We start from the raw sequence: 26894 nt of genomic DNA on the forward strand, positions 1-26894 counted from the left end.
ATTAATATTAATTATGATCAAGCATTATGTGTAGTCATTCTATTCCTTTTCTTTGATATTTTGATGAATTGAAATGCTGCATGCTGAAGATCCTGATTTAAAAAATGCCAACAAATAATCTAAATAAAAGCCTGAGTTTATGCAGAAGTCTCTGTGTAACAATCATGCATAACCTCAGCAATAATATTATTGACAAACATTTCGCACTAAAATTCACTTTGTTACATCATTTAGCACAAATGCATGCTTCAAGTGATAGTAGGATAGGTTTCCGTTCTGCTTTTTCTGTTGTTTTTTTTTAGATTCAATTATAATCGGAAATAACTAGAATTGACTCCCAAAAGAGGTACTGAAATTATTTTACACCTTAGATACTATCTTGGGATACTCTCAATCAACCAAATTTTCAAAAAAGCCCAGAGTCCTGTAAAGTCTCACTCTGCCTCACCTGACTGGATTTGGATGCAGAAAATAACGATACAATATTTGCTTTATTCTGAAATGGTGAAATTCTGAAACATGTGCCCATCGCTTTTCATAGCCTATCTATGTGTTGGAGGCCAATCAGCATCTCAGTGATTCCCTTTCAGTGGTAAGATTCCAGCTGCCTTGGAAACTTTGGAGGAATTGCTTTCCTCCTGGTAGCACAGGGCCCAAGGACTCCCTCACTGTGGCAACCAGAGTGAGGAGCTGGAGATCCTCAGGACTCTCATCAAAGCACTGATGGGAGAGGGCAACTCATCTCTGTGGTGCTCTCCAGGGAGCTCCCACTCGTGAGATGGTCTCTTGCTTGTATGAACAGCATCCAGAGTTAACTGGGGCACTGTGACTTTCCAGAAAGTCTGTGTATCTATGTGCTTGGTTATGTGGGAATAAACAGCGTCAAGGTTTCCACCCCTTTGTCTTCACTGGAGGACTTTGTAATTTGACACCCAACCTCTTAACCCAGCCTTCTTTTGTAGGAACTAAATTTCCTTCCCCACTGTGAAGAATTTGAAGGAGACTTAGTTTCAATGAGTTCAGCATCACTGCCCTACCAGACCCCTCTCCACTATGTTATTGCAAAAGAAGACAATTTGGCTCCAAATGACTAATGCAATTCTTCTAAAAAGAATTTAAAAATTTCAGTCTTATCTGAGATTTTTGAGCCCATACCTGAGATTAGCGTTATTAATTCATAATGACCTTCCATGTGGCCTTTATGGGCTGAGATTGCTGTGCATGTTAGTATATACTGGGCAAAAATATTGCTGTTAAATGATAGACTGTATTAATAGGCAACAGGGCAAAATCCTAGTTTCTCTTTAAAAAAAAATACTGAAAAGGGGGCATTTATGCACTTTTAATGAGTATTTCGTTTGCCAAAATCTCTCATATTGGTCCAGAGGTTTGGAATGAAGAATTATCATTTGAATATGAACAATGTAAGTTCTGCTGCAATTTCAGTAGCAATCCCAAGACCTGTTTTCTTTATGTCATGAAAACTTTAGAAACATTAATAGTGCTGAATTGCCACTGGTACTGAATAATGTGGATTTTATTCTTGCCTGTACTCTTCTTGTATTCAAGAAAATAATTTAATACTTACTAATAAATAGAAGGTAACTAAAGATGACTGTGACCTAGTCTGTTAAAAATTTCTCAGTACCTTTAATTTGTTAGTAAATTGAATATATTTTATTTAAGCAGAATCATGTATACAGTATATTAACTTTTTTTTCCAGGCAATCTTTACTCAGCACAGAAAGGCCAGATGTATGGGAATTGTAAAAAATCAGGATATGCATAAAAACTGTTCAAGTGCATAAAGCAGCCCCATCTGGAAGACATCTAACAGAAATGAAGTTGTACAAAACCATTCCATTGATAATAAAGCTAATTTTTATGGGTCTGACAAGTATGTAATTATGTTCAGTGGTGCTTTTCAGATTTTATCACAGTCAATAAACCGCAGTGGTAATTTCATTCCCATTTGACATATTTACATGGAAACATTTGATTGGAGGAATTAGTAACCCTGAAAGCCTTGATAGATATGTTTTAATGATCTGTGACCTCCGCAGTCCCTCATCTGTTTATTGTTGCAACAGGCGAGAAGTCGTTCCTCTGTGACCTTTGTGGCTTTGCCGGCGGGACACGTCATGCCCTCACCAAGCATCGGCGGCAGCACACAGGTCAGTAAAGCTGTCTTTACTCTTTGCTATATTTTCTCCAGGAAGGGAGTCCCTCTACACTGGACAGTAACACAAGTCAAATAGCACGTTACAGCACAAATAATACATTGGCTCATTGTTTACTTTGCTTTTTCTCATTTTTGTAAAATCGGTATGCCCAAGGTCTGCATCAAATCTGTTAGCTGGGAGTTTGAATAATTGCTTGGGGGAGGGTGGGGGGTATTTTTGGTTTGTTTGGGTTTTTTTTTTTTTCTGAAGGAATTAGAATTGTAAAGACTGGCTTTCTTCTTTAAATGAATGATAAGTCTACTATTTTTTTTTTCCGAGGCCCAAATAGATTACCTACTGTGAAGATTTTGCAAGAGTCTGCTAGAATGTCCCTGGGTGAAAATTAGAGACTACATATAGATTAATCCATTATTTTGGACTGAGGCATAGTGTTGTTTCAGTTGCCCTTTTGTAATTTTAAGATAGTTTGTAATTAATAGGTGCAACTGTAAGAGTTACCACATGGCTGGCATGTAAAGCAAGATTTCTCTTCCAGAATTAGTAAAGCTTTCCTACCACTTGGTCATAAAATTTTAATATCAGACAAAATTAAATTGGTTCTTGGTTTCAGAAGACGAGGAAAGGTGTAAGTATTAAACATTTATTAATACATTCTACTTTAATTGTGCTTTTTAGTAGTTCCTTGTAAGTGTTTGATTATTTGAATAGATTTTGTTCAAACAGACGTAGAAGTGTTGCTGTTAAAGCCAGTGTAGTTTTTTGTTTTACTGGCTATCATGAGGATAACGTATGAGTTAAGTAACTATTGTCTGATGTACAGTGGTAAGAAATGTCTAACAAATGAGAAGCTATAGTTGTTACATCATGAAATTTCCATGGATTTTGTAAAGGAATCATGGTGGGAGATTTTATTATGTCCCTGTATAAACTAATCTTCGTTCAGAACATACACCATCTAAATGTGTAATTTCCTGGAGAGCAGCTACCCTCTTTCTTGAGAGCCTGAAACCATTCTTCCCACCCTGTTTTCAGTTTATTTGAGCAACCATATTTGGAGGAGGCTTTGATGCTTTCAAAAAGGTGGGGTTTTCAGTGCCAGTCAGGCAATATCTTGAAATGGATAACCAACCCCCCCCCCCCCCCCCCAAAAAAAAAAAAGTATATTCAGGGCCAAATTTTACTTGCAAATCTAGCTAGTAATCCTACTTTCAGAATTTTTTTTTTTCTGATAATAAGGAACATCAATTTGTGGGATAGTACTGCCACAGTCAGTTCCCATTAACTGCCTGAAGTTTATGTTTTTCAAGTGACCAAGAAAAGTCATTTAGTAAATATAATAAGTTCTCTTAGTATTACACTTTCTGAACGATAACAGGAGCAATTACAACTACTGGAATAGAAGCTGTATGCTTCAGTTGTAACTAACAGCTTCCATTTTTCTGGAGCTTTGAAAAATTTTCACATATTAGCACAAGTTGGCCAAATGTGGGCTAAGAATGTTTTTCTTTAGGAGAAATAAATCATTGTTCTCAGTAGGATAGGAACTACCCCTTGGTTTTATTAGCCTACCATGTGACACCTTGGGGTCTTGCATATGCCTAGGACTCACAGTTCATGCAGCCACACAAATAGTAAACAATCATTTCAGAATGGGGAAGTAGAAGAACTGCAAATTCTTGTACGTACCCTTCTTGTCTTTACCTATTATGTGAGTGCAGAGCTGGTTCCTCCTAAATATAAGTCCCTATAATCAAATATATATTTATATTTTTTTGTATCATTAGGCCACAAGCAATAGAAAAAATATTTTCCTGATTTCTGTACAAAATTAGGCTGAAAATATGGTGTTTTCCTGGTGAAAAGCTGTCTAGGTTTTTGAAGGCATTTTGCCCTTCTTTTGCCAGTGTGGTAGAGACTTCTTGTGCTATGATCACAGGGATTTACAGGTTATAGATCATGAAGCTTGCATCTAGCAAGCATAACTTTATATTTTATGTCAGGACTGGAGACTCGTTATTACTTTGCTATTAACTTTATACTATACAGGACAGTATCTCAGAGGCAGAGGGATCTATCTTTTTGGCATTTATCTGCCTCTGTGGCACAAACAATCAGAGAAGATTCTTTAGCAGAAAAATTATCTGTAGCTTCTATTTGTTTCAAGGAGAATGACACAATCCACCTTTGCCTGCATTGTTGCACTTACATGGGTTCCCTTGTATTTTCATCCAGTGCTCAACTCTATCTCAGTCATTAGCTGCATGCACTCCTCTTTGTACCTTTTTTCCCCTCTGTCTCCAGTTGGCACAATTTTCCCCAAGCAGAATGCCAAAGCAAATTACAATCAGGTTTGAAAGGGATAGGTATCAAAAATAGTCTAAATGGCTTAAATAATTCCCTACTGTAGTACAAGCTGTCTAGGGGGCTGACATAGAACATCTTCCAATCCAAGATTACTTCTATCACTTGTCAGAGACCCTTCATTCAAGGGCAAATGAGCAAATCCTCACATGTAGTTAGGGAGTCTTAACCAACTTAACAAGCCTACTCTCATCCCAGCCTCAAGGCCTGAGATGTCCTGACACCCCAGAGAAATGTTCAGCTGCTGTTAGATATTTGACACAAGAGAGGACTGCCTGTAGGATCAGCCACTTAGACTTTTGATACTCCTGATTCTGGTATTTCTTACTCTGTTCTTCTCTTTTTAGATGAGATTATTTGTATCTACCTGGAGAAATATCTTTATCTAGTGAAAGATGCATTTTCTTTGGAAATATTAAAGGGAGCAAGAAGTATAACTTGGTGTGAAAAAAATGACAGAATATGGCCCTTGGTCACTCCTGGAGCAAACTGTAGGGACTAGTTTAGTAAATAGGATGTTACTCGTTGAAGAGATGTTTTTGCTTTTTAAATGAAAAGAAGTGCAGGAATGTTAAACTGAAAGAAAAAGCCATTAGTTTTAAGACTTGAAAAATGTTTGTACTTATGTATTTGCAAACATGATGCAGATTTCCTTGATAGAGGCTTTCTCAACTGTAAAGTAGGAACAAATAATTTGACCCGTCAAGATTTCTGATGTTTTACCAGTTGACATTTTTATTCAATGTTAAATACGTTATGTCCTTAGTGACTAATGTGGTCCTGTGAGAAATGCACACTTTGAACGTAGAATAAGCAAAGTCCTTGACTGATTTTGTCCTGGGAAAATGTTCTGTCATTATTTTATTATCTTAATGCACCTTCTTACAGTCCTATTCTGAAAGAATCTGTCTTTAGAATTCTGCAAGTCTTTTACTGACTATGTAAATATCCATGACCTGATTTTCTGTTTTGTGAATTGAAGCAATGGCAACCTGGAGTGGTCCAGAGTTTGACCGGAATTTTATCACACTGTAAAGAATACTTACATCTCTGTCTGTCGAATGCTTTACCATAGACACTTGTGGCTGCCTAGGCTGTGATAAACTGTCTGAAGAAACTTGGGCCGCTTGCAGTATCAGCCAGTGCTATGTGGTAAATAAGGGACAGCTTGTGGTGCTGCAAGAATGTATATGCCATAGTTATGGTGTGTCAACAAGACTGGGAATAAAAAATTTCATCTTTTGAGTCATCCCGAAGCAAGTGCTTTTGAGTCGTATTTTGTTCCAGTAAGAAAATCTGCCTGAAGATAGGAAGATAAATAAATAACATTGCAAATTTTAGCATTCACTGAATTTAGAATTAGTTGCATTCCACAAAGAATCTAAGTGATTATCTGAATTTTGTAATAAAAAAAGTAACTACCCTCTAAATCATTCACCAAAAATACACACACACATACGCGAAAGAAGCATATAATATCACATAATTTTAATATTTTGCCTTAATCATGATCAACTAGGAAATTATATAAGAGAGAAAAAACAAGCAAGCGTAATTATTTGTGGCTTGAAATGCAAACATGGAAACAATAATTTTAAAATATCTTTTCTTGGTGTTCTTATTTGTCTGTTCTCCTCCTTTGTTTGTCTTTTGGTATCACTCTAGTTTTCCATTCTTCAGCATATTGCTTCCATTTTGTGCTGTAGTAGCTGACTCAGTCCAAGAGTGCTGATCAGTAACAGCCTATGTTCTCTTGCATGAAATCCCTTTTTTAATGTTGGTTAATACTCCTGCAAATTGCAAAAACCCCATCCTCATCTTCTACACAATGACAGTCTACATTTGCTTCTCATGTGTTGGTTGTGGTGGGATCTTCCTGGTCATGATAGAATTACATTACAGCAGTAGGGTGTTAGCAGGTAAGTACACCTACTGTACACTAAGTACAGCACTTGTGTGGCAGTCACCATGAACTTATGGAGCTGCTTAAGAAGATCGTGTCTTTGTTCAAATATTTTCATGAATTTTTGAAGATGGTAGCTTATATCGTACAGATCACTGTTTGTATGATTACTTCTGCTCACTCATTTCAATCTTGTGCTTCTGAAGACATTTATAGGTCAATGTAATAAAGAAAGAAAATTTAATAGTATATGTGTTTTTATCCAGATGAGTGACTCACTTTGTGTTTCTATTTCTCATGTGAACTGCTCTTTTACTTTAATGTGTAGTTATATTACTCGGCATTGAATTTAATGTAAAATGTAGCCTCTTCTCTTCAACTTCCCCACCACAGCTTAAAAAAATTATAATGCTGAATACCACAGAAAATGTAGCACAATAAGGAGACTTATTGCTCTTTTCAGCAAGGGAAGAGGTGAAATTTGAAGAGCATCTCTGTTGCTTTTCTTTTCCGTTTATGCCAACATTTGCAGCAGAATGTGGAACTTGATTATAGCAAACCTTTGACCAGAAAAGACGCCAAAAACCTGGTTTTTTTAAAACTTTCTCCCTACCTCAAAGAAATTGTCTAGTGGCAAGAGAAAAAGAAAACTTCGGTCATGGTTTAAGAAGAACAGAATGGGTAGAGCTGACAAGGCTTACTGGTTAGCAGCAGCTTTAATAAATGCTTTTATAGTCTGGTGCGCACCATGAACTGACCCTTTTATCATTTGCTTTCACAAACTTTGATTGTTGGAGCTCAGATTTTTCATGTTAGGTGACTTAAAAAACTGACATATTTCAGAAGTTGGTTCCAGTATTGTCAAAAATGCAAACCCCTTTCTTCTGTGATCCCATGGTCAGGAAATGGAGCTTTTTGAAAGTACTTGTATTTAAAAACAAAATAAAGGCCCAGAAAGTGGGTCCTTGATCTTGGAATGTATATCCTTATGTTTCCCCCCCACACACACAGCTTCTTGACCATTGGGTCGTTTTGGGGCACCTATCAGGTTTTTTTCGTGGTGAGGCACAGACAAGTCTTCTATAATAGTAATGGGAGGGTAGGGTGGTTTGGGTTTTTTTACCTTTATTGATCTTTAAATAAGTAAATTTTGTCCTTGTACATTTTTGGATACTATTTTATAGTTTTTACATATGGTTTTTATTGTTTAAAAAATATTGTCAATATTGATTTTTTTTGGTGTTATTTTAATTTTGTATGAATTAGAAACTTGTTTGGAGGTAAAGAAGAGTCCTGGAATTTTTAGTGGCAGCCCATATTAAAAAAAATATTTTTATTGCCTGAAATGTCTGAAGGCATGAAGAGTGGAAGGAAAATTGGGGCACAAAAGCTTATAAGAAGCATTCTGGCCCAAAGATAGGGAAGACAAAAAATACTTGAATGAGTAGGTCTGTGGAAGACTTTAATAAATAAACAAATAAATAAAAGTACTCCTGCTACAGATAATATAGTCTTCAACATCCCCCAACCCAAAGAAATACCTAGTTGTCTCTTAGATTTTTTCAGCTGTACTTATCCATAAAGATACTGTTTCCCATGTGCAACTACTAAGACTTACAGGCTATGTTAGACTGTCTTTTTTCCTCCTGGTTTAGTTGGCTTTTGTTTTGTGGTGCTGCTGTGATGTATTTTCTGTCAGGTGAGATTTACACATAGTCCACTTGAAAGGAGCAGTTAGCCTCAAAGCTTTCCTAAGGATAAACTTCCTGGAGCAGTGGGCAAGGATTATAATTTTTCTTATGGTCTCGATGGAATTTGCAAGACCTGGCTTCAATGGGCACTTGCTTGGCTCACAACCCCACTGGCCCTGCTGTGGCACAGCAACAAACGTTTACTTGATCCATTCTCCCTTGAATGGCAAACTAAAAATCTACTTTCAGTTCAGATCTGCCAGGGGGGCAAGTTGGCAAGGTTCTAATGCATTTTAAATGAAAGCAGTTAAAATAAATATGTATGTTATCTAAAATACCTGTGGCTTTTCTATTTAGGCTTGAAAATGTTGCTATCTTCTTTAATACTAGATAATGAAATAAATCAGAACAAGAAATCTTCAGTTCAAGAACAGGTTATGTTGCTAGGGAGTCTGTGGCCTCCCAGAGAGTTTAATTGAAGAAGTAGCTAGTACCATTCAAGCTGCTGGGAGAATCAGCTTCTCCAGAGCAGAGTGTCAGAGTCTGACACGAAAACCCCATTTGGGGCAGGAAAGACATACTTTCTAGCAGTCTCAATTTGTCCAGCGTAGAGGCTTCAGCTTTATGCCCTGCCCCTTCACCTTTCCTTGTCCCATGAAACAATAACTGAAAAACAGTGGCTGGTATTCTCTCCAGCAACTGCTAAAAGCAATTATTCCAACTCTTTATGGAGCTTTCAGAAGCTGCTCTGTTGTCCTTTTGTCCAGCGGAACGGGCTTTTCAGGCCTTGAGGACCTTGCGTATCTTTTTCCCTTGGGAGGGAAAACCTGAACAATCTCCAAGAATGAAAAATGCAGATTTCTCTGTCTCCTCTGGCAAATATTCTGGCAAAGTTTGTTTTGAAGTCTTGAGTGTCTCATGCTATAAACAGGCTTGAAAAATTTGGCTTGGAGGCATGGCCATTTGGGAGTGGCCTTTAATTACTGATTACAGAAGGCCACTTTTACTGATAGTTTTGTGCTGGTGGTATATCTTCTGGCAGTCTGAAAAACTTCACATTGTACCTGCTAATAGGCTTAGGGTTCAATTTTGATACTGCCAGTTGCAGAGCGCTGAATATTCTACAAGGCACATGTCTGTCCCTTGGTGTTTTGTCCAGACTTCTTAATCCTTATGAAGTCTCTAGGATAAATACTTCTGAAGGCTTGCACAATGCAGAGAAGATCACCTAAGTTACGAGCTGCCTTTAGTCTTTTGCATACAAAAAGAAACCTGTTTCCTCCCTATATGGTAACTACATGTGCCAGAACATTTCTGGGACAACCAGTTGGAAAAATGGGATGCAGGTTCATAGCTAGGCATCACAGTGTGTGTATCTGTTTTGAGATTTTATTTTGGTACCTTCTAAGGAGTAGACCCTTCCACTAGAAGGAAAAGTACTCTTTTCACATAGTAAATTAGACACTAGAGATTTTTAGTTTTCTTCAATTAGCAATCTCATAGAAATTTTCAGTTTAGTTGCACAGTCAGCAGAGATTGAATTTTAGTCTTCTAAAAATATTATTGTCCTAGTCTAGGTTTGGTTGTTGGTTTTTTGTTTGGGTTTTTTTTTCATTAACCTTTCAAGTCCTTTTGTTCAGAAAAGATTCACAAGGGCAGAAGACTAGCAGGCAAGAGAGGGGAATGGAGCACTGAGTTCTGGTTCATATTCGCAGTCCTGGTTTATTTATGTTATTTAAAGGATAAGATTTCAAATCCATGACTGGAGACAAAGATGCTTTCTACCTGGAGATGTTCCTTTCTGAACAAGTTCTGAATACAAGCATTAGCCTGATTTTTCACCTTCTGTCTTCAACAGTGTTGTTTTCAGGGCTGTTCTTGACCCAACTTACACAGAAGGTGCAGGGTGAGAAGAATGCCTGGTTATATTTTCATGAAATAAGACCAGTAACATGGTTACTCTATTTCAGTGCAGTTCTTTCTCCTCCTTTTTTCTGCTTTGTAACACCACATGGGAAGTGAGCTGGATACTGATGAGTATATGTCATATTTTTCAATTAGTACATTTTATTTGGAAATTTATTTTGTATTTGTGTTTGCCGTATATATACAGAATAAAAGCTATCTCAAGGGATATGCCAGAAATTTGAACTTGTCTTCCTTTTCTATTGATGAAAACTGATAATGATTCTCTTGTCAACTTCTAGGAGAGAAACCATTTAAATGTGATGAGTGTAACTTCGCTTCCACAACGCAATCGCATCTGACACGACATAAGCGTGTCCATACTGGAGAAAAGCCTTACAGATGTCCCTGGTGTGACTACAGGTAATGAGTCATTAACTAAAGCATGATGAGAGAAGGGTTAAGGTGATCAGATGAGGTTCATTTGAAGTCACCAATAAAAATATATTGCCATTAAAACACCATCAGGGCAGCAGTAATTGCATATTAAATTAGGAGCTGCATTTAAAAACTTAGTCTTCAGTATTTAGGTATTACTTTATAAAGAAAAACAAATGATGGGAAACCTTTTAGTGGTAACACTACAGTGCTAATGTTGAGTGTTTGTTTCACAGCTGCTCTAGTGTCTGTTAAAATTCTCCATGGTGAGGCCACTTATCTGCATCGCCTTTTCAAATCGATTGCGGTTCTGGAATTTTTCTCGGTTGAGTTGAAACCAGTTCACCAAGAAAGGAAAAGTTCTCTAAAAGGCTTAGCAGCCTAAATGCTCACAAGACACTTATTAGAACAGGAAGCAACTGGAGCTAGTTACAGTTCTGCAGTCTTGCTCCAGTTTTCCTTCTCCTTGCCAGCCCAGGGTATTTGGATGAGAGTTGGCCCTGGGGTTGGTTCCATGGCAAAGCCTCCCATGTTCCACCGCTAAAACCCATCCTGTTAGGGCAGTAGATTAAATTCTCAAAAATCACATGATTATGTTGTTTTCCCCCTGTGTCTTTGGTTCATTATAGACTACTTATTAAATGATCTCATATTGCTTCTTGGGTGAGTCTTTACTCTTAAATGCTTCTTCTACAATCTTGAATACTTTTAATACCTGGCAGTGAGGTAGCTAGTCTATGTGTACTATAAAGGAATCCACTGAAGTTTTTTATGGGCAATTTGCAACAGTGGATGTTCAAAAAGTTTTTTAATATTTAATAAATGACACATGATTAGATGTATGCATTGTGATGCATGCACGCAAGCAGAGAAAGTTAAACATTTGATTATAACACTGTAGCACTTTTTATTTTCTTTTCATGCTGAACACACAATTGTAATGTTCCTTTAGTGTCAGTTTTAACGTAGTTTCCTAAAACAAGACTATATAGCAAAGCCTAGGATTTCATGCTATTTATGAGCTACTTTACAGAGAAGTCTTGTACAGAAAGCTTCTGCAGTGATCATGCAATTTCTGTGCAAAACTTTTTGTTGCATTGTTTTGTGTATGTGTGGCAAATGTTCTGTGAACTTTTCTGTATTGAGCACCCATTAAATCACTCTAGAATTGCAGAGAACTGAATTTGATAACCTTTCAGGGACAGGGCTTTATTCTGTGCTGCTACCTTAAGGGACTGCCTGCTTTCTTTTTTCTTGTTGTTGTTGTTTTTTAATAAATGGAAATGTTTCTGTCAACTTCAGTAAGTCATCTAAAAATGAAAGGTGATTTTCTGTGGTCAAAGCAGTTGTGTTAAAAGGTCTGTGTTGAGTGAAGTGAGAGCAAATAAGCAATAGTGTGACATGATGTGCTGCAAGGTAAAAGAAGGTAAAAGAAGCGCTATCTTTAAATGCTATGTGTTTGAGGAGACTTAATCTTGCAGTCATCCACTTTAATGAACCATCCCAATTGGCAGGAATAGTCTTATTACAGGACTAGGTAATGAGAAGTGGGTTACAGTGGGTTTGAGCTCCTTGGCTTGAAGACCCTAGAGACTGAGAGCACTGTAGATGTGAATCAGTTTTAGGTTTCTTATGCACATGCAATTCCCTCACTCAGTATGACAAAATAACTAAATGCTCTATTGAATGAAAGATAGGAGATCATTTTACTTTGAGTGGACAGTTTTCTGTATGAGATATAAATTCCAAGAAATAACAAGTTTTTTAGTAGTATTTTTTATACTGGAGGTTGTTAGAGAAGATGCAAACATAATTTAATTTGTCAGGATTAACAAGAAATATCTGAGTATGCTCTGCCTCTTTATTATTGAAAAATAAATGTTTCATGGCAATAGGATGTTAGTTTCCATCCTTCTCAGGCCAATTTTGACCTAATCTTCAGAGGTTGATCTCTACAGATACCAGCTGATGAAGCTTTGATTATGCAGGAAATTTGTTCTGAGCTCAGCTGAAAAACATCTGGCAGGGATGCAGGAATCATAGCTGTGCTGCTGCAAGCTCATAGAGGCAGTGAGGCACTCTGTGTAGCTGCAGAGTAACCCATAGAGGAGTTGCTGTATTTATTAGCTCAGCAGTCCTGCTTGTGCCTGCCAGTTTCCACAGTCTTGGGATATTAGCCAGCCTTGTTGGCTGTATACAAGTATACGTATTTTTCTCTCTATCCAAATGTCTCTTTGTTTTAAAATACAATTTTAAGGGAATCATATGTTGCCTCCTGATCAACTTACCCAGTACTATCTGTTTCAGTGGAAAGGAATTAGCAATGCTGTAAATAATATTGTTTGCACCAGTTCAGCAGATACTGTGTAGTCTTGCAAATGTCACAAAAAATATTAAATGAAGATTTTAAAATCTGCTGACCTAGTGATAAAATTCATCCCCTTGTCTAGTGGTTGAGGTCTTGTGGTGCTTTCAGCTCAGACCTTGCACTGTAAGTTCATCCAGACTATTTCAGATGTTGCTGTTTAGTGTTGCTTGGCAACTGCAGACTCTTACAGTTTTAGCAAGGTGAGTATTCCTCTTTTTGTGTTGGGATATGGAGGAGAGTATTGTTAGTGCTACCATAAAGCCACCTTTCACTGATAGATGAAGTTATGTCTCTATTCTGTAGTTTGAGACACTTGAATTAAAACAATGTCTAAATACAGAGTATTTTAATTATTCCTGTCAAGCTCATCGGTGCTCAGACTGTTCTTGGAGATTCTTGATTTCAAGCTTTTCATTTCGTCAGCCTGAAATTGTGAATAATCATCCTGCAAAAACTCTTACCAGTTTAGTGAGTGAAAGGCTAGCTAACCCTGGCTAGAAGTACAGAAAAAGGGCTATTAGAAGAAACTAATCTAAATTTAGGAACTGTTATAAACTTTATAAACTGAAGGCAAATAGGCTGTAAGATACTGTGGGGAAAAGTGATTATGGCTGCATGGAACAGAAAATGGAATTTATTCCCTATATAACACATGTAATGAGAAATTCTCTTCTTTACTAGAAAAAGACATGAAAGGCTGTGGTTTTCTGAAGTGATTAATAAATTAACCTAGCATTTTTAGCTCACAAATTATATATTTACTATAGTATGCATATTCCCCAAAAAAATGAGAGATTTTGCTCACTTTATTTATTTTTTTGCTTTTATAATCTATGCTTATGGCTATAGTTTAATACTCTTGAAAAAATGTTACCTTTCATCTCTAGAGTTTGTACTGTGACCACTTGATACTTATTTTTGTCTAATTTTTTTTGTATATTGATAACAAAGAAATGAACATCTGCGGTTCTATACAGTAGTATGCGACTTCAAGTAAAAAGTATAATTTAAAATTATATTTTCAGTCTAGGTTATAAAATCTAATTTCTTTTGAAGGAACAAAAATATAATACATGTATTCATAAATACAAAAATTTGCTCCTTAAATGTTTCGGTTATATTTTTTTCACGTTTGTGTTTTCAACCTAGGTTTTCCCTATTTAATTAAAAATATGCACAATTTTCCTTTGCGTTTACTTTTTCAAATCACACAGCATGTCTCTCCATTCTTAAGTCAGTGTGCTTTGTCATACAAAAATATTCATTCACTCTTAATTAATGTTCAACTTAATTTTATAATACACAATTGGTCTCACAGGACCCTGCACCACCATTACATATGCAATGCTTATTTTATAATTCTTAGTAATTTAAAAAAAAAAAATGTGTTATGTGTCTGAACTTTTCAGATGACACGATCCTACAGTTATACTGACAATACTGTTTACATTTGACAGTGGACACAGTAAGTAATGAGGAGCTGTATAACCTCCCAAAAATGAGCGGCACCTGTAAACAGATTTCTAAATCTGTTGATTGAATAGTCTGTGGCCAAACTTTCTAAACCTGCAACATATTTAGGTAGCTGAATTTGACCTGATTGCAGAAGTGCAAAACTCCCCTAAGTTTGATGATGTCAATGAGAGATGCAGATATACAGCATTTTCAAAGACTTGACTGGTTTTGTGCCTGGGTCTAAATTATGAATGGGAAGTCTCATTTTAGTCATATGTAAAGCTTCAAATTTAACTCCTACTCGTCCTGACTTTCTGTGTAACTATCACAGCTTCTCAGGCAATTTATGTTCATGGTGTGTGTGAGGGGGATGTTTCATTGTAAAATGGATCTGAATTACATGGTGGGGGCATGCGAAAGTCAGAACCCTGCTTTACTCACATAGTCAAGTTTGTTGAAATACAGGCCTCGGGAGGAGCACTGGCATAGTTTTGTGATGCAGAGGGAGTATTGCTACAACTTTGACCATGAGAGTGTGGGACAGGTATAATGTTAATGTGCTTTGTGCCATCCCTCTGCTGTAATTAAACAAAATGACTTTAATTTCTCTGGGATTGCACTGTACGGTCTGTTTTGCACAGAAGACCCATGACTGTGAGGGGAAGCAAAGGAATGGAGGGCAATATCCAGGGTAGTTGCTCAGACATAGATAAGAAGGTATAGAAAACAGACAGCCAGGCCAGCAAAACAGCATTCATTCCTTTCTATAAGGTATATGACTTGTGAAGGATGTCTTACAAGACTGTGAATAAATAGCATACATTTTTAATATAATTATGTAAGCTAAAATAAATATTTTACATTTATTATGCATAATAAAATAATTAGACAACATTCTGTAAGGGAATATGACATCTGAAATTCCAACTGCAGAAGGATTCATTGCATATTTTCAGCAGCAGCAGCAGCATGACTTAGGGGGAGTGACTCCACAGGGGCTACTTTTCTTTTTTTGGACAGCATCCCTAGGGAGTTCCTATTTCCCTCTGACTTATAGTATCTGTTCATAGGTTGTAAAGACCAGTTTATAATACACTCCAGGATTTGCACCTAAGTCATAAGAATGTGCAAAGTAAATGTTTTCTCTCTGTTTATTTCGTTGAATTCAATAACGTATAGATATGATTGCATCAGCTAGGCACTATTCCTTAGTTATATCAAGGATAACTAGGGACTACTTTACAGACGAGGTATGTACTTCATGTACTACCATATGTACTAATTCATAGCAAAACTGAAAGGCTGTTAAGGCAAATTCTACATAAAATGATGAAAAAATTTACCATTACAATATTAGCATTAATATGCTCTTTGTAACCAGTGAAATTTAACGTGCATATATAAGAAATAACTAGTTATAAAACTGTGTAGGCTGATGAGGATTCCAGGTGGCAACCACCACTGCACTGTGGAAAATCACTTTTTTATATATATCACAAAGGCAGAATGGTTAAAATAAAAAGTGCATATACTTTGTATGAATACAAAGTTGCTAAGGAAAATAATGCATGTATGTAATAGAACAAACTGGGCCTTCAGGAAGCACTTCAGCTTCTGTTGTGTTTAGCAGCATGAGTTGAGGATATCCAGTGCCTTGTGCTAGCAGACTTATAAACAAATGAAGATAGAAGTTTAGAAAGACATTCTGTCAGTGCATGGTCATAGTTCCCAGATGCAAACTCCTCAGAATATTATTCACTCCTTAGTTTTTAATAAACATTCAGATAAAATATTTGGAAATATTTCTGTTAATCTGGAATAAAATACGCTGTAGCATTTAAGTACATAAAAAATAATTTGTAATAAAATTTAGATATAATTGCAAAAACACTTTATTTATTCTAGTGAATACATGGCATACAAAACAATGGTTAGAGTTATTCTCTTTATGATGTTTCTGTGGCGTAATAAAACATTTTATCATCACCTCAGTTATAGCAAATAGTTTATATGGTAAACTCAGGATGAAAATATGCAATGTTGTAATAGTGCACAATACAGAGCAGCTATCAGGTAAACCAACTTGACCAGATGTAATTCAAACTCACAGAACCAGAGAGCTCACAATTAATGATATGACCCTTGCTTGGAGATGTGTGTACTGTCTGCACTGACTGAGAAATCCTGTCTCTGCAGTTTTGCGAAGGGTGTTGGTGGCAGTGTATAAAAGAGCTCAAACTCCCTCTCTCAGAGCTGTCCCTGTCCAGTGTCACTGCATAGTCTGCTTAAGAGAGTGTATGCTTACTAGGAAACAATTGTTTCTCTAATAAAGGCATATATGTATGTGCACACACATATGCATTGGCATATGTAGAATGGTGACTATGGTCCACAGTGTAGTTGCCATGTTAAGAGGCTTTGGCACAGTATGCAATACCAGAATCATTTTGTGATGTCCTTTGCACTCCATATTTGTAATTGATAGCAAAGTAAATGCACTCTACTTGGTAGAAGGGTAGTATGGACTTCTATTACTTTTAATGAATAATACTTACTCCTTAAGTTAAGGAAATCCATGAATAATTCCATGAGCACTGATTACTCGAGCCTCTTTTGTTGATTTTTTTTCTTTCTATTTATTTATTAATTTATTCCTGATGATTGGGGTTTTTCCCCAATCCACTCTAAATAAGGGGAATTAAAAATTGCCTTTTTAGTGCAATGGATCTGTGATTCTCATGGTAACACTGAACCATCAGATTTGGGACTTTAAGGATCTGCCCAAGTACCTTTAAACGGGTGATGCAATTGCAAGCATTGATAATACTATTCTAGGCTCATTTTGGATTGAGTCCTTTGAAGAACAACGTTTAAGTGATCTTTTAAGCCTCAGTGCTCTGCTAAATCTCAGGGGTGACTGCTGAGTTTAATGCTACTGGGACATGCAGCCGTTTTGATATCAATGTAAAAATTACTATCTAGTTTCAGCTTCTGACACCATCTCTCTGTTATGGCCTGTCATGATTGTATCTCAATGCTCTGCAAGTTTGTTCACTCTTTGGGTTAAGTTCTGCAAAAACATTATCAAGCTGATTTCTTTCAATGCTGTCTTCCCCTTGCTGTTCAATTTGGGCTTAGTCCCTAAACTATTCTTCTTATGCAACCTCTTCCCTGCTGTACTGATGCTCTTTTTTTTTTAATCAGTGTGCAACACACTTAACCCAGAACCTGAAGTATTTGGTGTCTAGGAAATATGGATAAGGCCAATTCATGCAGTGGACAGATTAATGTAACTAATGTCTTCTTTTTATCACATTTTATCTTCTCGCTGTCCTCACACTTCTTTTTTCCTATCATATGTAATCATCGCTGTCTTATCTATTCCTCTTTCTTAAGAAGTGTAAATATCTTATCATAAATACATTTTATTTATTTCTAATATATAGTTAATGAATGTTTATCAGTCTGGAACACGATCATTTATTTCAAACTAAAACAATCTTTAGTAAGTTGTATTTTGATATTAAATAAAGTCTTAGTACTAACCTCAAGATGAATGGCAAGGCTATGGTCTTAATACAGCTTGAAGTAGCAAAAAAGACTTGTAATTTCCTGTTCTTACAGTGCTTCTACAACAAAAGGACAGTGAAGATCTTGGTTTATATCTAAAAATAAACTTTCATTTGTTAGACTAGTTTGTTCTAAAAATAGTCATTGGCATCATAGTGATCCTTTTAGGTAAAACATGTTTTAAAAAAGGCTAAATAAACTATATATGTTTTCTTTGCTCTTGCCTGCTAGCAGAGAAAAAATAAATAGATTTGTTTATTTCCTTTACCATTCCTTAATCCCCAATACAGTCATTATAAAAGGGCCAAAGCTATCTTTGGGGGTGGTAAAATCTGCAAGGAATTATTATTATTGCTAACTACCAGCTAAGTACCTGGCAGCTAGTTAGCAATCTGAAAATATTTTGGTGGTGTTACAGACATCCAAAATGAAATTGATAGACACGAGCCTGTTGTGTTGTATGGGGTTTACTCTCCAGGCTATACGGCTACTATCATATAAAAAAAGTTTCTATATTAATGCTGTCTTTGTGACAACCTTCCCTCTTCCTCCTTCATATGTGACATACAAAACAGATTAAAGTCTGGGGAAGGGACAGAAGGAAAATTCTGTTCTGGAGTTCCAGAAAGCAGTGTAGTCTACTGTGAGGGAGAGAAAGGGAAAGGTTTTTTCCATTTAAAGGTTGATGAAAATGAGAGAGAGAAAAAAATTGCTGAATAGAGAGTGAAAGAAGGAAGAAAGAAGAGAAAAGAAAGAGCTTTTGTGTTTGAGAAAAACTCGTTACTTAGATACTTTGAATGCATTAGAAATTGTGAGCAGTTTTCCAAATAAATATTTGTTAGAAACTCCTGTTTTACTGAAGCTAAATAAAATTGCTTGCACATTCCAGCAGAGTTGTCCTTGTCTCTGTACCAGCTTCTGCCCAAATTCTTCTGGCACAGTATGTCGGGGCACTTTGGAAACACAGATGCTAAAGCCTCTGCTATCACCACAAGGTTCCCTACTTGTGTAGTGGAAGTGTGGGTTTGATGCACCAGGCCTGCACCTCCGCAGTGTGGCTAGAGGGTGTTTTCCAGGGGCCACAATACAATATGGCGAGACTGAGGCTCTAGGGCAGAATCAGCACCTGAGATTTGGAAGGCTGGTGCTCCTGGCCACCATCTCCCCATTGTGATGGGGAACCCATGTGGGCTGAAAGCTCATCTCTGAGAACCTCAGCTCTTTGCTTTGCAGAGAGATGTATCAGAGATTTGGGAGTTCAGAGTTCCCAGGATGTTGCTTCATAACCCATGGGTTCAAAGCTGCTGCTTAATGTTGGCCAGTAACAAAGAGAGCTTGTCTCAAGGTTTGCATGTTGCTTTTTCCTGAGCTGCTGGGAGGTGATGCCTTCTCCATAGGAAAATGTGGCGTAGGGAAGACAGGCCATTCAGTATACAACAGCTCACCTTCCCTGAAACCATTTTGCAGTCTCTGCTGTTATGGTACTGTGCTTTATTCTCATAAGTCATGAGACAATCTGGAGAGGAGCCTGTTGTCCAAGTAACTTATTAAGTTGCTTGTTACAGCTCTTTTATCTGTGATTGGGATGGTCTTTGTGGTTTTGCTAGGCCTGTTTAGGTCTGAATAACAGCTGTAGATTGGTCTGAAAATACAGCTGAGACTTCTTAGGGACTTGCTTTATATAAGCCAGCATATAAAGCCCTCAGTTTTATTATTACAAGCAACAGAGTGCTGCTCTGGTGTTACAATTTCTTCTCTCTCTTTTTTTTTTAACACCATTTTAAAAAAATCTCAAAGATACTCCCTCGTGGCATGTGGTGGTCAGTTAGCATTTTAGTTTCTAGTTTCCTTTCTGGCTATTGAAAAAGTTAAAAGTGGTGTTTAGTAGTTTTCATTAAATTTGTCTTTTATATTTGGGTTGTTTGTTTGGCGTTTGTCTTTAACCTGTTGCATATTGTATGTACCTGAATTTTGTCTTTTAATGTCTTTTAAAATGTGTTCTTTTAATAATGGAAAAAAATAATTAAGGGGAGAAATATATATATGAAAAAGGTTCTTCTGCATTCTTGGATTCCTTGGGTCAAAGCAATTTCTTCTCATTTTATGTCTACAGATGAGGTCTGTACAGCACTCCTCATCTTCCCCTCACAAGTTAGAATGCTGAGATATAGTGTGCCATGAGAAACAAGCTGATGCAACACTATTCTCCTTTTTCTCACTCCCATGGGTCAGAGGACTGGAGTGGACACATTCCTTGATGTTTACCCACCTCCTTCTGTAAATGCACTGAAATAGGAATGTAGTGGGAACGGGAGGGATAATGAATAGGTGCTTCTGTTTATAGCCTGACAACAAATTGGTTATCCTTCCTAAAGTAAAGAGGAGGTTGCAAAGTGACTTTTGACTCTCAAAGCTAGCCCAGATCTCCCTGGTGCTCCCAGGGCTGGTAGCACAGCTACAGGTTGCTCTGACCTCAGGCTAGCTGACCTCTAGTCTAGTCCTAGTTTGGCTTTCCTTCCACTTAGGCAAACTGCACATTTTACTGTGGTTCCTAGAATGTAGGTCCATATACATATATATGTACTTTTTAATAATTATTCTTTTGATGTTCTTCAGCATTGCTATCATTTTGTATTTTTAGTAATGTTATCATTTAAAACACACAAAACTAGATACTGTGCAGTTCATAGTACTGTAAAATTTTTTGTGTTATAATCCTCTAAATACATCAAGTGGTTCTAGCGATGTCATAAACTGCCTGAACATCATCCTCTGGGTTCATTGTGATATTACTAGTACTCCTTAAAATATGGTATTTATTGTTTTATATTTGTAACTTCCATGCATGCTCCTTCAGTCTTTGTTCAAGATGATTATGGATTCTCTCTAACAACTGCAGTCTAGGACATAATTTGTTCTGCTAGAAATCCCACATGGAATGCCATCTCATAATGAGCTTCCTCAAAACATTTCTGTTGAAATTTTGCATGTACAATATACAGGGCAAACAATACTTCAAATAATTTTGAAGTTTTAGAAGGTATTGTGATTATTAAAATCAGTTCTTAAGTTTTGATGATGTTTCATTAGAAAAATGTGGTATTTCCTACATCTTTTTGTTAACAAACTCTTGGTAAAATACAGAGAGCCATTTCCATTAGCAAATTTTTGAGATATCTGCTATAGATATTTTTACATATAAAAAGCCATTAGTAATTTGTCTTTGTTTCGGGAAAAAAAGATTTATCTGTAATTCAAAAAGGCAGTTTTTATAAATAAGTTGACATCGATTGTTTTTTAGGCTGATGTCCCTAACTTATGCAAAGAGCTGTGCCAGCCCATCCACTCATCTTTTGTCTGTTTCTTTAATAACTTTTTAAGCTGCTGGCCAGTTTCAGTGAAAACTGACAGCCTGTAGTAATTGCTGAGATAATTTAAGTTCACGTTTCCTGAAAGAGGTGGGCAAAGAAAGGAGCAACAGTGAGGAACAGGCAGTCAAAATTCAGCTGTCATGTGTTCTTCTCTCTTAAAATTCAGCCTCACCACCCAGCACAGCCACGTTTTCTTGAAAGGGATTATCTTGAAGGGACATTGTTCGGGAGCTGCTGTTACTGTATTGAGAGATTTAGTGAACAGGGCAGGAACCCATAGGATGATTTCATGCTTCAGTTGGTACAATGCTGATGTATCAATGTTTTGAGTCCCAAATCAAGTTTGTTGCAAGTTGTCAGGATAGGTCCTTTTTAAAGGTAAAATTTAAAGGCATTTTTTAAGGATAAAGAGAACACACCCAAATATCTGTATTAATCTTCATCAAAGAGATTATTTGGAAGAGATTTTTACCCAAGAGATTGAGACCACTGACATTTCTCAGTCAGTGAATAAGAAGAAGCTTCCCACTATGGAGATATTATTCACAAATGCTTCCTTTGGCACTTTTTCTGTTTTCTATAAGTCATTCACTGATGAACTGACATATTCATAGGTCTAGACAGATGTGTTTACTTGAGAAAAAGAAGCAAAGTTTGAAAAAATGCCAAGTTCTTTTACATGTTGTTAGTGATACTGAGCATCCACGAATTATCATCTCACATGGTGTCCAGTGGCTCTGTACCTATTTGAAATTCAACCTCTTCATTTAGGTGACTAAATGTGACTTTCAACACATTTTAATTTGAATTTTAATTACTAGTCTTTAAGATTTTGATCAGCACTAATAAATTATAGCACAGTCATATAGTATTTAGCTGATTGATTTTTGTATGCTGAAATATAGTCATTTTGAAGAGTAGTAAAAATACTTTCATGTAGAAGAAATTTTTCAAAGATAAAGGAATTTGTACCAGATTTTTTCAAGTCTGTGTCAGACTACAGAGGAAAGTCCTAAATCTGAGCCCTTGTGAGGGCAAAGCAACTGTGTCCTATCCAGTGTGTTTAAATGCAGTAACATCAAGTCAGGCAATCAGCCGAAACAAGGCTGGCAAGTGCAGCTTTTGGGAATGGCTGTGTGTTTCCTGGTGGTTGTGCAAAGTGAGGGATAAGTATACAGTATTGGGTAATGGATAGCTCTGTTAGTGCACTAGATTGCAGAACTGTATTCTAAAAGGCAAATGCAGCATTTGTTTGTTTTACCTGAGTTCTTGTCCACTCGCATCTGCTCTTGGCTTCCTCTTTTGTTTGGATCTCTTTTCCCTCAGAAGTCTACAACATAACATCAGGAGAATCTTTATTTTCTTTTCCTGCTCTGAAGTGCCCATTTTTAGTTTCAGTTCACCAGTAGCATGGCAGGAGTACTGTAACAGAAAGGATTATAACTAAGCCTCTCTCCATCTAAACATCTCTGTTCCATAGCTCAGTTGGGAGTCAGCTCTCACTGGCTGGATAGTGTGTACTCTCATGGGGTTGATACTATAAATCAAAAACAAAGACAGTGGATAAAGTCCTGGCCCCACTGATGTTAATCACATCAGCTCCATGTCCTCAGTGAAACAATGATTCTCTGCCAGTCATGAAGTACTTGCTTCATAGGAGAGAAATGGAAAGCTGGGAAGTTGGTAGCACCTTCCACAAGACTTTGTATCCTGAACAGTAAAAAAAGTTCAACTAGGCAAGTAAATTGTGGGATCAAGTACCCCAGATTTGCAGAGAGGATCCTGATCTCCTTAAATCATGCCAAAAGATATAAATGCAAAAGCATCTACTTCTTTTGGATTTTCTGTTGTTTTTTTTTTTTTTTATTCTCCTCTCTAATGAGTTTGCAAGTTCTTACACAACTGAATGAAATCACTGAGGCATGCTCAGAAGTCCCTGTTCTGGGGAAATGGGTATCTTTTCCTCAAGACTTTTTGTCCACTTCTTAGGCAAACAGGACCCTCCCTATTCCTGTATTCTTGGGTATGTGTTAGAGGCCTGAATCTTAGACGAGTCAAGATTCATTTAGTTAATAATGGCAGTGCGGTCTGCAACTTCATTCTAGTTATTGTTTAGGATTCTCAGCTGAAAGTGCACAGAACAGGGCTTTGGAAGCGTATTGTTTGGATTCTCTAGGAAAGGTTTGTTTGGAACATAGCTAAAAACAGAAGAATAATTCTGAAAGGAGGGATTAGATCTGCTTTTGGTTCCTGGCAATTCCTGGCTGTCTAATGACAGAGTTTCAAGAAGAATGGGATGATACAGGATATTTCATGCCAGGTAATACTTTCCTGGGATAGAGGAGAACAGAATTAGTCTTCCTCGAGATAAAGGCAGCCTAAAACTCGGGAGTTTTACTTCCTACAATAGTGCCTCAATTTCCAGAAAGTTAGGGGCAGCAGTGTTTCATTATCCAGAGCAGAGCTCCTGATGTTTCATATTGGCAATCTACACTTTCTTTGGACAAAGTAGACGCGTAATTGAAGCAAATATCGATACCTATATTAATTCTTTCTTGTGTCCACTAATTGTATTGGGAATTTGAATGGTTATAGAGGACAGACTAGGTTGCCCTCTAGTACTGCCATGCCCAACAGTGCATCTAGACAGAAGCTTATTTCTATTCTGTTTTACTCATACCCTGTCTCCCACACCTATCACTACTCTTTTTGCCTGTTTTCTGATTATCATATCCTTCTCAATACTTGGATTGTAATTTTTCCAAGGCCAAGACCATTTTTTCTGTTGTTTCTCCGTGCAGCGAATGGTGTAACATTCCGTCATGCCACCCTCTAAGGTCAATGTGCTGTGCAGGGGGAACATACCATCTTTTTTGGAGCTACTTTTTGCTTTATAAACATAGGACATTTCACCAGAGTGTAGGAAAGCCTGTACTACTGTGGTGAAACCTTACTGTTGCCAGGATTGTGATACTGTGTAGTGGCTAAAACCTCAAAGAAGGTTTTAGAAGCTGAGTGCCTGCATTCCATTGAAGTGTAATGTCAGTGCCTAATTCCCATCGTCTCCTTAGAAAATCTCATCTCTCATTTATGGACTAGTCATCCAATACCTTTCATGAGAATTAAATGCTTATAAGTAGAATTTTTCAAATATGTGTGCAGTCTTAAGTGCTATTAAAATCAGCCTTGACTCTTTTAGTGTGGTTTTGTTTTTAAACCTGACCTTCAAATAAGTGTCTCCCTAAATGCACTTCTGGGTGCATTATTTTTGTTTTGTTTTTTGAGATCATGTCATTGTTATATAGCTGAAGAAGGGGCAGTACTGAAAGCAATGCATCTTGGAGTGCAAGTAGAACTATTTAGACTCAAGTCTCTTCCTTAAAGCCCAGCTTCTTTATCTGTAACTATCCAGTATCTAGAAAGGAAGGATTTCAGGATATTATGAGCTATATTCTTCTCTTGCTATTCACCTCATGTTAGCAAGCTTCTGTTCTGTAAACTCTTGGAAATGGCCCTGAAACATATAGACTACTGCATCAATCTGATAACAAAAAGGAAACAAATACATATAGTTGTCTTCCTAAATTTTTATTATTTACTTAATTTCTGTTTACTTTTTTGAAAAGTACTTGGATTATTTATAATAGTTATCCAGTAACCTCTTGTGGCCTTTAAAGAGGTATATGAGTTAATGACTTCTCAGAGAATTGTTCTACGAGAGTATTGTGGCATTTTTAGAGTGAGTGCTTAGTTAAAACAGTCACTAAAGGCATGTTATTCACATAGGCATCTTTTGTATCAAACCTATGTATTTTTTATTGTCTATGCATTCTGACTTGATTCACTAATGTAATTTCATATACGAATATAACATTCAGCTTATGAATAGGTACAGTTGTTCTAAAGTTAGTTATGTTCCCTAGAATCGCAAACTGAATTAGCTCTTTAAGGACTGTGTTACTATGATGCAAAATAGATTCAAAGGAATAGTTTGGTTTTATTTAAAAGGTGAAGAATGCAGAGGGTTTTTGGTGGTGCTTTTTTGTTCGTTTGGTTGGTTTTTTTAGTTTAAGAGTGGAACATGTGTTTTCTTTAGCTGTAAAAGCACAATCAAGGCAACATGATAAGTGAGTCAGTGTTGTAAAAGTAAAACTAATTTTGCCTTCACTCACATGAGCTATAGAAGGAGGAAGCTTTATTGTCCCTGGGAAGGTGATAAGGCAGAGTAATTGTATATTATACTGTCCTGGAACATCTGCCTGAAGACTGTTGGAGCAATTCATCTATCATGGACGATACAGCATGTTTTGTCTTTCTGCTTTAACCCATCCCCACTGCTGGCCTGCACGAAGGTTTTGATAGGGACTGTGCCTGGGCTGGGGCTCACATTAATCAGTCCCCTTGTTCAACACTCCAGCTGACATAATTACAACCTGCGCACAGCAGTTATTCAAGTTGAGTCCTTGTCACTCGTGGTGCGAAACTACACAGCTCAGATCCCGAAGGAGATTGCCTTATCACACAGAACAAGGGCTCACAGGAGTTGAAGAGAATAGAAATGGGAAAATGTCTTCCAGGAGTACTATATATTCCTTTAAAATAAGACATTTGAGAGACTTACAAGGGACAAAGAGAAGCATTGTGCAAGGTCTGAAATGAACAGGTTATTATTTTTAAAAGGATTACACAGGCCATTTTTGTGAAATGGACATGCATTATTAAATAAATTCAGTGGTCTTTCTTACCATTCAGTGGCTCTGCCCTATTAGTTTTCTTCAGAAGTGATAAAATAGTTTTTGACTTGTATAAGCTTTAAGTATCTCTCAGTAGAAATCATCAGAACACAACTAATAAAAGTGCACATTTTATACCAGTAAAATTGGCACACACATAAGGCAAGATCCGCGAGGATCAGAGTTAAGGTGAAGGAAGAAGCATGCAAAAGGGCTTTCGAAGATGAGCAAGTTCATTAGTTTCTGCTGTAGTATGATATGGGAATGTGAAAGATGAAGCCAAAGAACAAGTTTCATATTTTACCATTTTTTCCCTCTTCTTATGTTAACCCTCTGTGGGAAAAAAGACAGGTCCATAACACTATCTATGGAAGTAGTTTATTTTCATGTAATGTGGTGAGGTTTATTTTTACGTGGTTGTGGTTTTTTTCTTTAAGACAGAACCTTTGAATACATGATTATAGGATAATTTTTTGGCGTTAGTCTATAAAATTTTCTCAATATGACAGAATGTCATCGGCATCCAGAAGGCTTTTTCCCTGGTGGTTGAATTTTTTCTTCTTGGGTACTAGATCAGTTTTTGAATTAATACCATTTAAGCAGTTCCTATTCTTCTCAATTTATAGTGTTGCCCTGATTTCTCATCTAGTTAAAATCATGTGTCTAATATTTAGGCACAGTTTTTTATAGTTGAAAGAACAGTAATAGTGTATCTGTTCTGGGTGGGCCAGTTTTAAGCTAATACTTTTACAAGACAGCTTATCTGTAACTTTGAATAGTCTGAAGTAGAAGTGCTAGAAACTACCTTATACATTTTACTCTACTTATAGGTGTGCTGGGTAAGTCAAATACATAGTTTAGTGCTTTCATTTCATTTCAGTATCTTGTGGTGAAGTACACAGCACATTGATCTTGA

General features: G+C 36.9%; 1 protein-coding gene across 1 annotated transcript in view; it reads left to right on the forward strand.

The window, feature by feature from the left end:
* The window catches only part of ZNF407 (zinc finger protein 407), a 335031-nt gene that overhangs the window by 197822 nt on the left and 110315 nt on the right, over window positions 1–26894 (forward strand). The window contains 2 exon segments of the mRNA XM_064658176.1: window positions 2091–2174; window positions 10346–10466. Coding sequence (XP_064514246.1) covers window positions 2091–2174; window positions 10346–10466 — 205 coding nt within the window.

This window comes from Pseudopipra pipra, chromosome 1, assembly GCF_036250125.1.
Source record: "Pseudopipra pipra isolate bDixPip1 chromosome 1, bDixPip1.hap1, whole genome shotgun sequence".
NCBI lineage: Eukaryota > Metazoa > Chordata > Aves > Passeriformes > Pipridae > Pseudopipra > Pseudopipra pipra.